Here is a 13,836-nt window from a genome sequence, read left to right on the forward strand (position 1 = left end):
TCAGTGATGAAAACAATATTTATTTTAAACATACTCTATTAATATATATGCTTAAATTAACAGTTCAGTAAATCCACATATAGGTTATTCACTGTGTTATGGTCTTTCTCAAATAATTTGTTTTCAAAGCCACACACACACAAACAAAAGCCTCCACTGAATTTTCCATTTTTTTTAAACACGCAAAGTACAGAGCCAACTACTCATGTGCTTAGATAGGAAGGCCACCAATTTTACAGAACACTCCTTATAAATATGTCATCTAATCAGGAACATTCCTTGATTTTTAAACTTCATGAAAATGTACTCTAGTATTCCATTCCATTTTGAAAAATACATTTGGAACTTATGGTTGCATAAATTTATATGATAAAATAAGAGAATCTTCATTTAAGTATATTTCTACTTAGGAACACACTTTTAAAGAATGTGCACATTTGAGAAAGATTAACATTTACAACTGAGTGTAGAAAACTACATTTGGTTCCAGAGAAATACAATCTACACATTACCTGAGATGTAAAGCAGGGGTCTTAAAACCCAAAATGCCTTTTATCTTTTAAACTGATTAAAGAAACATATATTCTTGGAAGGCAGAATCACCTACCTGAGAACAATGACAACAGTACTCTTACACTGTTTGGGTTAAAGATCAAACATCTTAACAGATGCAGGTCGTGAATACTATTATCAGTACCAATAGCCAAGTCATTTTTTTTTAATTTAGAAAGTAATTCACTGAGAATAATTTACTGAAGTAGTAAACCAACAAGGTGCTTTATAGTTGGTGTACATCATCACAGAAAATTGATATGGTACTAATTTAAATCCTGAAATGTTTTATGTAGCTCAAATTTAGACAAAGCTTAAGAAATGCAATAATAATGATCCACTTAATTAGAGGTCAATTTTCTATGTCCTCAATTAGGCTGGAATCTAGCAGTGATACATAAAAAGTATTTTAGTACTAACATCCCAGAATCCAAAAATTTCCCATTGAGGGTTACATGCTAACATAAACTCAGGCCAGGTGTAACTTAGAACTACTAATTAAATCCAGAATGTTAATTTACTAAGATTGAACCAGAAAATATGAGAGAGAGAGAGAGAGAGAGAGAGAGAGCACGAGCTAGAAATTGAAACCAACTGACACTGAAAACTAATAGAATCAGCAATTTTTAAAGCATTTAAGTAACTGCTAATGGCATTATAACATGGTACATTATGCTCTTAATGAAAAAATGAGTCATTAAAAAAAATTAAACTATTTTTAGTGTACTGTTTACAAAGCTGGGAAAATTATTTCTGAACTAAAAAAGGGTAAAAAGGGTACCTAAAAGAAGTTAACCAATCATCACAAATGATAGGAATTCAACAACTCATACCCACAGTAACAAGATTCTCACCGCTAATGTATTTTTTACTTCATATAAGATGCAGTGTAATTCATTTTTACTCTCTCAAGAGATTTCTCCCATCTAAATAGTACAAATCTTTTATGGACGGAGTACTTTAAAAATTAAAGTGTCGGAGTCTGTGATTTGTAGTTTCATGTGAAAATACTAAGTACTCTGGATTCCCCAAGGTTAAATTATATTCAATATAATTTTTGGTAAAATATATTTTGTATTTTAAGTTTTGGGAAACTGTTTATTTATATATGGTGTACATACATAATAACTAAAAGCAGGAACGTTTTATTCCATTAAGATGTATAGACCTTTTTACCTATCATTTTGGTTAACAAGTTTACGTTACTAGAACTGGACTCGTTTTAGAATGTTCAAGCACATAGATTAGAAAACCATGGGTCTCTGTATTTATTAAACTGAATCACCTGGCAGTAAAATTCTGTTAAGGCTCTAGGCATTGGTGAAACTTCTTCCCACTCAGACCTGTTGCTGTGGTAGACCTGCACTTCATCCGTGATTTCATCTGGTGCATAATCACCACCTAATATATAAATTTTATCTTCAATTCCAATTGCACCTGCATTAAAGCCTGCACACTCAAAAGATCCTTCGCCTTTCCAAACACAAGTGTCTGGACAAAAACTATAAACCTTATAGGTGGAAAGGTCACATATATACAGTGTACAGTTTACTGGTACAGCTTTAATTAATGTTGCATGAAAAAATTGTCCAAACTCTGCTACTAGTTCAGACCACTGATCAGTTGTAGCATTATATTTAAAAAAGCAATCAAGTGATGGGTTAAAAGCATCTGTAATCTCTACCTCTGATCCAAGAACATAAATTACATTTTGGCATGCACTTGCTTCTGGATAGTATATGCCTCTGGGTAATGGGCTAACAGATAGCCATTCTTTGGAAAGCGGATTGTAAGATTCAACATCTAAAAGACTTTTAATGTCCCGGGATCCTCTAGTTTTTCCACCTATGACAAATAATCTATCGAGAGCCATAACTGATGTATGCATGGTTCTTGGTGTTTTCATAGTTGATACCAAGAAGAAATCGTTTTTGACTGGACAGTAGCACCAGGTTTGATCAGTGGCATCATGATATGACTCAGCAATATGCAGTCGAACCGTTCTACAACATTTCCCTTTGCAACCACCTGTCAAGAATATTTTCTCTCCGTAACTCGAAAGACTAGATCCTGGCAAATCAATCAGGTGTGATTGCGGCAGTATTTTCCATGAATCAGTTTTAATATTATAGCAAAATGTATATTGATTTTCTCCATTTTCCTCAGTTTTGTGAATGAATATATATTTCTCAGTTGTGGATGGTCGAGCATCAGGGAAGAGTCCACCAGAACCTTGCACACACTTAATTGCATCCATGATTATGTCAAAACAGTCTGTGCTTTTGAGTAAACTCTCTTCGTTGAACAGACAATCCTGAAGTGTCTCCTCAGATAACTGATGCAATCTTACTTTTTCAATCAAATGAGGCAGATACTTTTGCCTTGATTCTAAGTTATGTTTAGTCCAACTAAGGACAACTTTCAGTACCATTTCTTCTTCAGGAACATTTAATTCGTCTGATTCCAGACATTTTTGTAGTACTCCAAAATTCATCTCTAAGAAATCACTGGATTTAAATAATAAAGAAAAGTGATGTTGTACAAAGTGTAATGCATGATCAAACAAACTGGTGGAGCCATAGCTATCTGATATAGATAATAACTGTAAACAATTGACAAGATTAATACTTTTTATTAAAAAGTCACTGCAAGCTTTGGATAGGAAGGAAACTTGAAGAAATGATGACAACTGGAAGAACATTTCCACATTATCATCTGTTATTTTTGTTTTTCCAGTATAGGCGTAATCGAGAAATGCTTTTACTGCTTTGGAGGACAAATTAGTGATGGTAACACTTCCATCATCTCTTTCCTTCATGTTCACTTCAAACATAGCCCTGCAAAAATAAAGAACACACAAAAAAACAGGAATATTTTACTCCATGATTATTTGCAATATTACCTTAAGGAGGCTTCCTTACTCTTGACTTCAAATATATTTATAAAATCATGTTTTAATTGCATCCTAATATCTAGAATTATATACCATATTTATCTGCCAATAAACATATTACAAAATGCCTATATTACAAAATATGTACATTACAGCTGAGCTATAACAACTAATAAAAAAAGACTATAAAAAGATTCAAATTTTGTATACTGATTTGATTCTTCCTTATTATTAATACTATTGGGGCGAAATCTTGCTGATGGCCAAATTTCTTTATTTATGGATTAATTAGTAACAACTGTGCTGGTGATAAGTAAAATTACTTAAAATATAATTATTTAGCGCTTAGAATTTAAAAGTCTCTTTCAAATTCATCTTTGATTTCACATTAATGAAATAGAAAAGAGTACAGTGAGATACCTGATGTCTCCAATGACTCTATTGTGCGGGCGAAATTCACCAAATAAGATACATGTCTAAAAAGATATTTTATAAAGTTCTTTAGGAGAAGGGGAATGTGATCTCCTAAAACTAAACAGCAACAGTGAACCACATCAAGCAAAAAGGTGGAAAAAAAAAAAAAAAAGAATTTAATAGGCACTGAGAGATGGAGATAGGTCCCCAAATTTGAGTAATTAGACTAGCTTGAAAGTTTTTCATAATAAGTTTTGTTTTATTGCTACATGGTAAAGTTGACAGAATCTAAGGAACTGGGAATTTCTTTGGCTCAGTTTAGGTAAAAACATAAATTATTTGGAAATGTATTGTTATGGAGCAAAACGTATTTTACTATTGGTTCTGGTTTAATAATGATTTTTATTTGTGCCAGTATTGTCCAGGACGTCTTTCTGAGCAGTGTTCCTAGTTGCCCAAAGTATTCTAGGGGAAAGCCAATTTACTTATCAGAGTCTACTCCAGAAGGTAATGAAATCTATTTAAAAAGTACAACATCCAACTGAAAAATACAAGGGAACTTGCAAAATGTTACACATTATGCAGGGTTTTTTAATAATGAATATCAATAGAAATATTAGCCTGTGATAATAATTATATAGATTATTAAGACATCTACAGCAGTTTAGGATAACATTAAGAGTCCATATAGCCCAGCTGGCTATATGGTCCATCGGGCCCACCTGCCAGTGTATGTAGCCTCTGCCACTTATTAGCTGAGTGGCCTTGGGGAGGTGACTTTATTGTGCTTCGAATTCTTCATCTGAAAATGGAGGTACTGGTAGTATCTATGTCATTGGGTGCTCAGAGGAATAAATGGGTTAATTGATGCAAAGTATTAGCTTTTATTGCTATCATTATTTTAAGAAATGTTTTCTATCAGATTTGATGTATTTATAATTTACTATCAGCTTCCACATTTTCTTTGAAAAGACACATGTAAGATTATATTTCTATACTTCATCCTATTCATCTTAAAGTATCCAGTTAATATCTATCTCCAATTTACCATCTTATCATAAAGTATGTATAAAATGTGTGCGATTCCTTTTCAATTTCTTGTCTCCAATGAGACCTTCCGTCTCAATAATAATTTTCATTTTCCAAAAACACTGTAAGAGGGATATTTTCATGCATTGTGCACTTTTCTGACATTTTTATTTTACACTTTCAGTACTCCATTAAGTGAGTTTGATCATATTATGAATTAGCGGCATTATAGGGGAGTGTAAACTGTCAAATGTCTATTACATATGTACATATTTTAATGTGAACTATGTACTCATTTAATAAAGTACTATAAGTAATAAAGGATCTGATACTTTTGTTATTTATACCAGGTAGAAAACTTTAAAAATACATTGTTCTGATAGTAATTTTAAAAAGTAAAAGCAGACCTATAAAAAACTAGCAGTAAGCTGAACAAAGAACTATGTGCAAAAATTATGTATAAATTGAATAAAAAACAACATCAAGAAGAGTGCAGGTCTGGACATTGAAATGCCTACACAGAGTATTTTATTAGCATGAAAACATTACAGGGAAATCAAGCTGTGTGTTCACACCAGATTATTTATATTTTTGCTAGGTTTAGAAATAATAATCATAGCAGCTAATATTAACTGAATGTAGTAGGTACGGTGCTAATTATTACTTATACATTATTTCATTTAAGCAATGTGATAATTCTATGAGTTAAGTCCTATTTTTATAATCCTACTTTTTTTACAAATGAGGAAACTGAGGCCTGAAGGGGTTAAGTAACTTGACTAATAAAACATGTCTAGTAAATGGCAGAGCTTGGATTTAGATTTAGGGCATATGTATTAAGAGGCCAACTACTTAACCACTGTACTACATAGTGATGAAGAGGGGACCTGAAGGATAAGGGGAAAGAAAAGAGTTACATGGAAGAAAAGAGAGGAGGGAAGACACTGGTGGAAATAAGAGTGACAGAGTATAAGACAGTAAGGGCCCCAGTGAAGTTCAAAGAACAACTTTGATTACCTGAGAGAAGAAATACAAAGAATAGATGAAGGCATATAGTCAAATTAGGCAAACAGCTAGTTCAAGACTGTTGTAGGCTCCTGGCCCCAGTAAACTGTGCTGCAGTACTAAGCCATTGCTCCCAATTTCAAAGCAAGAGCCCCTACAGGAACAGGTGTTTAGCAGGAAGTATATTTCAGTAAATTTATGTTTAAAAAAGTATATATCCGTAAATGTTTGTTGAATGAAATCTAGCTTGTAAGATTTACTCTAAAGGCAATAAGGGTGAGATCTAGTAAGATGGTGGTAAAAAAATAAGGGTTAAAATGAAGATTCAAAATAGTATAAATTAACTTGCATATAAAATATGCATCTTAGTATTTCTATATCTTAAACTTTATTTTTTTAATCGAGTTTATTGGAGATTTAAACCCTGCTTAATTCAAATTAAAATTGCTTTCATGAATGAACATAATGCAAAATATTGCTATTAGGATTTAAGTTTATTGTAATATAACCAGGAAGGCTGAAGATCAGGGTTTCATCAAAAGGGGCTTGTCTATTGACCAAGAAGCCTCACAGGATAGTACTACCTTGATACAATTAACACAGTAATTGCAAGGTCATGTGTCTGGCCCTTAACCTTGCAGAATCGGAAACCTGCTGTCATCATAGTGATTAGTGCAGTGTTAGGAATAGGACATTCTCTTTAGGGTGATCTACATGGGAAACCAAATTATATTTAGAAGGTTGCTTAGAATTAGAACAAGCTGAGTGCTTTTAAGAAATGCCTTATAGCTAAGAAGTACTTTTCCCTAATAAAAAGATATCTTTGCTAAGGAGAGGATAAATTTTAAATCGGTTAGAGCCTCCTCTCCCCATAATACAAGAATACAACATAGGACTGAAATTTGCTTTTCTTTCAGAGTTATTTTCTTCAAATTTTGCTTCCATTTTTGTTCAACCTGTCATCTTCTTTTTCTAAAATAATACAATACAGGGATTCCCCAAACAAAGCTGACACCATAATAAATTTTTTTTTTTTTTGTCCCAGAGTATTTCAAGGGATTAATGTTCCAGAGAACTTTGGTAAATGCTGACCTGGGAAGACCTGTACTTTAAAAAAAGGTAGTCTTAAAGTCTCTCCTACTAAAAAATCATGGCTGGGCGCGGTGGCTCATGCCTGTAATCCTAACACTTCCGGAAGCTGAGGCGGGTGGATCACGAGGTCAGGAGATCAAGACCATCCTGGTAAACACAGTGAAACTCTGTCTCTACTAAAAACACAAAAAATTAGCTGGGCGAGGTGGCGGGCGCCTGTAGTCCCAGCTACTCGGGAGGCTGAGGCAGGAGAAGGGCGCGAACCTGGGAAGCGGAGCTTGCAGTGAGTTGAGATCGCGCCACTGCACTCTAGCCTGGGCGACAGAGCGAGACTCCGTCTAAAAAAAAAAAATCATTAGGTAATCTTGGTTCTAATTAGGTTTTTTGTTTTTTATTTTGTTTCTTTGAGATGGAGTCTCGCTCTGTCGCCCAGGCTGGAGTGCAGTGGTGCGATCTCAGCTCACCCCAACCGCAGCCTCCTGGGTTCAAGCAATTCTTGTGCCTCAGGCTCCTGTGTAGCTGGGATTACAGGCACAGCCATTGCACCCAGCTAATTTTTGCATTTTTAATAGAGACAGAGTTTCACCATGTTGGTCAGGCCGGTCTTGAAGTCCTGACTTCAGGTGATCTGCCTGCCTTGGCCTCTCAGAGTGCTGGGATTACAGGCGTGAGCCACCGTGCCCAGCCTAATTAGTTGTTTTGTGTTTTTTTTTTTTTTTAAGAATTAAAAATTACTGTTGCATGTTCCTGTGGGGGAAAACTTGAGTCCAGTATAAAATAGAACCTAATTATCCAAATCATAAAATGTGAGGCATAGACAAGGTAAAGTACCTGAAAAAGTCACTGCATGCTGCTAACACACAACGATGACATGGGATTATTTCATCTTTCATAATTATTTTGAAATCATAAAAGACATTTTGTTCTCTAAAATTCTGTAGTACACTTAAGATTTTTTGTCCATGATCTTCTGACACAAGAAAGTTGTTTTTCTTCTCAGACGGAATTCCATTACAGGTGCTTCGTTGATTGAAAGCATATGAATTATCCATAGCCAATTCCATATGTCCTTAGAACTAGAACAAAAAAAAAATCACTGATGTAGTAGAGACCTAATGTAAGTTTCAGACTCCAAAATTTGCCCTCTTGATGTGAAATACATAAAAATAGCCACTAAGAAACATAATAAGACAGTAAAATTTGTTTTAAACATTTGTTTTCCTGACATTTAATATTAAATTCCTTTTGAATTTTCATAAATGTTGAGCTCATTGGAATAAAAGTATATTTTTCATAAGGGCTAACATTCAAGCCTATGTAACTGTGTTAAATAGCCAAATGTACAAGTTGTATAAATAGCTTATATAGGATTTCACTACATAATTAATATTATTATTATACATAAGAAGTGTTATTTCTAACATAATTATTGAGTATATGCCCAACACAATCCCCCTCTTTTCCAATCCATTCTCTTCTGGTAGCAAAGTAGCTGTTAAAATGCTGATCTTGGAGCATAAACTATATGCCTCCTGAGGTTAGACTTTTACAAGATAATTGGTTGAAAAAGATCAGTGTTAGATTGCATTAATTATTTATGGCTTTAGTAAAGAAGAAAAAGGCAAGCACTTTTCTAAGTTGGGCTATTTAAAAGTAGAAAGGAAAACCGCATATATCTTAATTAAGAAAGATTTTTTAAACATGAGGTCAGAAATCCAAGACAGGTAAAGATCAGATAATTGTGAGTATCTTGGAACTGCAAATTCAGCTCTAAACATAAAAGTTGCATTATCCAAAGCAAGGAAGTGGGAAACAGAAAGGAAAAGAGGATTGGGAACTTGGGGAGTCGGACAAATAGAAAACCTTGATTCTACATTTCTGTTCCAGTTATCACCCTAAAACGTAGTGGCTTAAGACAACAATTTATAATCTCTCATGCTCCTGTGAGTTGAGGTGATGCTTCTTGCTTGGGAGTTTTCATATAACTACAGGCAAATGGCAGCTGTGACTGAAGCCATCTGAAGGTCTGACTAGGTTACATGTCCAGTATGGTTTCCTCATTCACATTTCTTATGATTCAGCTGGGATGGCTAGAAGAGATGGGGATCTTTCTTCTTTTTTTTGTTTTTTTCTGAGAACACTTCAATATTTATTGATTCATTTAAAAATAAGAAAAAAATTTATATAACTATATTCAATATATCTAATATACATATTCATATATATCCATTTTATATACATGCCTTTGTATACAACTATATATAACTACAAAAATATATAAATGGATAACTAAAATAACTATTTTCCAAAACAAAAAAAAAAGTTTCTTGAGAAGGGTTACATTCTTTTATATTTTTGCAAATCTCTTTAACATCTGGCTTAATGGAAGACAACTAGATTCTCATTCCTGCTTCTTTATTCAATCTTTTGTGAAATCATATACCATGTGGGCACACATCTACAACCATCTTATCTTCGACAAACCTGACAAAAACAAGCAATGGGGAAAGGATTCCCTATTTAATAAATGGTGTTGGGAAAACTGGCTAGCCATATGCAGAAAACTGAAACTGGACCCCTTCCTTACACCTTATACAAAAATTAACTCAAGATGGATTAGAGACTTAAATATAAAACCCAAAACCATAAAAACCCTAGAAGAAAACCTAGGCAATACCATTCAGGACATAGGCATGGGCAAAAATTTCATGACTAAAACACCAAAAGCAATTGCAACAAAAGCTAAAATTGACAAATGGGATCTAATTAAACTAAAGAGCTTCTGCATAGCAAAAGAAACTAGCATCAGAGTGAACAGGCAACCTACAGAATAGGAGAAAATTTTTGTAATCTACCCGTCTGAAAAAGGTCTAATATCCAGAATCTACAAGGAACTTAAACAGATTTGCCAGAAAAAAACAAAAAACCCCATCAAAAAGTGGGCAAAGGATACGAACAGACAACTCTCAAAAGAAGACAGTTATGTGGCCAACAAACATATGGAAAAAAGCTCATCCTCACTGATCATTAGGGTTTTCTCTTTCTTAACGCACCCTCTCCAAGTGGCTAGCTGGCACTTCTTCACAGCATGACAGTCTCAGAGTGACTGGGCTTTTTGCATGAAGCTTGGTTCTCCCAGAGCAGGTGTTCCAAGAGGCCTAGGTGGAAGCTAGATACTGGAGAAGTAGTCTAAATTGTCCTACAGCATCAATTAAAGCTCCATTCCAGGACCAAGACAATTGACCGTTGCGCTATGCAATACAGTAACCATGAGCCATGTGTAGCTATTTAAATTACTTGTAAGTAAATACAACTAAAAATTCAGATCCATCATTGCTCTAGCCACATTTAAGTAGTCAGTCATATGTGGTGTGATGAGTGACAACTTGTTTGGGAGAGTGCCCACATTTTTGGTTAAACATTACTTCTGGGTATGTCTGTGAGGGTGTTCCAGACGAGATTAAACACTTGAATTGGTAGACTGACTAAAGCAGATTGTCCTCCCCACTGTAGCTGTGCCTCATCCTGTCTGTTGAAGGTCTGAATAGAACAAAAGGCTGAATAAGAAATAACTCTTTCTTTCTGCCTGACTTCAAGCTGGAACTCAAACAGGAATTATACCACTAGCTCTCCTAAGTCTCCCGCTTGCTGACTGCAAATCTTGGGTCTTCTCAGCTTCCATAATCACATGAGCTAATTCCTTACAGTTTTTCTGTCTCTCTCCATATATATATATATATATATATATAAAACAAACACATATACATATATATAGTAAAAATACCTATACATATGTATAGTACAAATACATATACATATGTGTGTGTGTGTGTATCTATATATATCCCTTTGGTTCTGTTTTTCTGAATAAGTCAGATTAATACATCTGCCTAGTGACTACTATATTAAACAAAGCAAATATAAAACATTCTCATCATCACAGAAAAGTTCCACTGGATAGCCATTATACTGTGTGGAAAAATAGTGTGCCTGTGTGAATGTGTGTGTGACTGTGGAGGTGTGTATGTGCCTGTGTGTACAGGAGAAACTAATAGGTTGTAATTGGCAGTACTGCTGGAAATCTAAGTGACTTGTAGAAATAATTTTGTGTGTAGCGTTCTGAGTAACTGTGAATAGGGAGACATATTAAAAATGAGAGTGGGTATCATGGAGGAAGAGAGATAATGAAAGGCTTGGAGGTTAATTCTGAGGAAAAGGAACTAGAGAAAACAAAACCAATACCGATGGGTGAAGATGAGGGCAGAGAAAGAGAGCAAGAGAGACAGACAGTGCCAGATTGATTTATTATAAGCTCACATGATAATAGAGGCTAAGAAGTCCCAAGATCTATAACTAGTTAGCTGGATACCCAGGAGAGCTGACAGTACAGTTTCAGTACAAGTCCAAAGGCCTAAGAACCACAACAGCCAATGGTTTAAGTTTCAGTCCAAAAGTTGACAAGCTTAAGACCCAAGAGGAGTCAATTTTTCAACTTGAGTCCAATGGCAGGAAAAGACTGATGTATGTCCCAACTCAAATAGGCAGGATAAATTTCCTATTACTCAGTCTTTTATTCTATTCAATTCTTCATTTGATTGGATAAGGCCTACCACACAGGAAAATCTGATTTACTTGGTCTCCTGATTCACATGTTAATCTCATCCAGAAATATCCTTACAGACACGTTCAGAATATCTGACCAAATGTCTGGTCACCAGATGGCCCAGTCAAGCTTATAAATGAAATCAACTATCACGACAGTTCAAGTCTTGACTTAACAATGTTGATAACATATGACCTAGGATGGAAAAAGAGTATTTCAAATTAGAGTGAGGCATAAAGACAATTATACATGGCTAATGTCCCAGGACTAATTCTTTACCTCACAAGGCATCTTCATAAGTCACTTATAAGACTGTTTTTAAAACTACGCAGGTTTTATCTCCTTTTCTAATATTTATAAAATACACAGATGTGACATATTAGCTTGTATAAAAATCATATATCTTCCCAAGAGTATGATATAATGTTGTTAAATAAGATGGCTATTAGCCTGAGATTACCTCCATAACAAGGCCTCTTATGTAAGAGAACTGAAGCTTAACTTGGAAACATTTATTGTAACTGACTTAAAAACCAAAAACAAGCCTTAGCCAATCACAGTCAACCAACCTACTGGTTACAAATAGAGAATTTCCATCAGACAATAGCCAAATAAGGCAAATGCCTAGCTGTAGTCAATCAGGTAATTTCTCTACTTTGTTTCCATGTTCAACCTATAAAAGCTTGCTGGTCACACTGCTGGAGTAGAGCTCTCTGAACCTCTTTCAGTTTTGAATGCTACCTGATTCATGAATTGCTCTTTGCTCAAACTCTGTTAAATTGTATTTGTCTAAAGCTTTTCTTTTAACAAAGTGAAATGAAAGAAAAAGGAGGGCATTAGAATCAGGCTTGAGTTCTAACGCTGGTTCAGCATTTAGTTGTGATACATTTGAGGCAAATAACTTCTAATTTTTTATTATTATTTTCATCATCTGTAAAATGCAGATAAACTGTATCTATCTGGTTGTGTTGTTGAGAATATTTTTAAAAAAACACATAATTGGCTGGGCGCAGTGGCTCACACCTGTAATCCCAGCACTTTGGGAGGCCAAGGTGGGTGGACCACGTGGTCAAGAGATTGAGACCATCCTGGCCAACACGGGGAAACCCCATCTCTGATAAAAATGCAAAAGTTAGCTGGGCATGGCGGCACACACCTGTAGTCCCAGCTACCCGAGAGGCTAAGGCAGGAGAATCGCTTGAACCCGGAACATAAAGGTAAAGGTTGCAGTGGGCCGAGATCGCACCACTGCACTCCAGCCTGGTGACAGAGATTCTGTCTCAAAAACAAAAACAAAAACAAAACAAAACAACAACAACAAAAGTAATTTAGCATATAATGTGTGTAAAATAAGTGGAAGTTAAGGCTTATTTTCTAAGAAATTTAACAGAAAAGAAAAGAAAATCATTTAATTGACAATAAGTTTACACTTATAAAATGGTGGAGGAAGGGACAAGAGAAGCAGCTGGGTGTGGTGGTGGGCACCTGGGGTGCTGGGCTCCCAGCTACTTGGGAGGCTGAGGCAGGAGAATCACTTGAACCCAGGAGGCAGAGGTTGCAGTGAGCTGAGATCGCACCACTTTACTACAGCCTGGGCGCCAAGAGCAAAACTCCGTCTAAAACAAAAAAGCTGTTCAAAGAGATAACATTTATAAATTATTATAGCTAAATCAAAATTAAATTCTAAAAAAAGTTCAAGTAAGCCACAGGAGATAGAAAAAAAAAAAAAAAAAGAAATAAAAACAGAATAAACAGAAAACAGAAAATAAATTACAGACTTCAATACTGACATAATAATAATTGCACAAAATGTAAGTGGTCTACATACACTAATTAAAAGACAGATTACCAGAGCAGATTAAAAAGTGACCCAACTTTATGCTTCCTACAAGTAAACTGACTTCAAATATAATAAGTAGGTTAAAAGTAAAAGGATAGGAAAAGATATACTATGCAAGCATTAATTAAAATAAAGCAGGCATGGCAATACAATTACAAGATAAAGCAGACTTGAGCAGGGAAAGGAATGTTATGTAATGTCCATCCACCACCAAGAATACTAGCAATCAAAAATCTATATGCACCAAATGATACAGCTGTAAAATATGTGAAGTAAAAACTGATAAAACTGAAAAAAAAAAAAGACAAATCCACTATTATAGCTGGAGACTTCAACACTCTTCTCTCTAAAAGTAATAGAACTAGACAAGAAGTCAGTAAGCATATAGAGCTCAACAACACCATCAAT

The 13,836-nt window shown here is 34.8% G+C and overlaps 1 protein-coding gene across 2 annotated transcripts in view; it reads right to left on the bottom strand.

Annotated features, from left to right (window-relative positions):
- Nucleotides 1-13,836, bottom strand: part of KBTBD3 (kelch repeat and BTB domain containing 3) — a 24,027-nt gene continuing 10,191 nt past the window's right edge. For both annotated transcript variants that reach the window (XM_050759511.1, XM_050759512.1), the window contains 2 exons: nt 7,817-8,061; nt 1-3,389 (listed from right to left, as the gene is read on the bottom strand). In XM_050759511.1, the coding sequence (XP_050615468.1) occupies nt 1,784-3,389; nt 7,817-8,049 (1,839 nt within the window). In that variant the 5' untranslated portion in view covers nt 8,050-8,061 and the 3' untranslated portion in view covers nt 1-1,783. The remainder of the gene's footprint in view (nt 3,390-7,816; nt 8,062-13,836) is intronic.

The sequence above is a fragment of the Macaca thibetana genome, chromosome 14 (assembly GCF_024542745.1).
Source record: "Macaca thibetana thibetana isolate TM-01 chromosome 14, ASM2454274v1, whole genome shotgun sequence".
NCBI classification, from domain to species: domain Eukaryota; kingdom Metazoa; phylum Chordata; class Mammalia; order Primates; family Cercopithecidae; genus Macaca; species Macaca thibetana.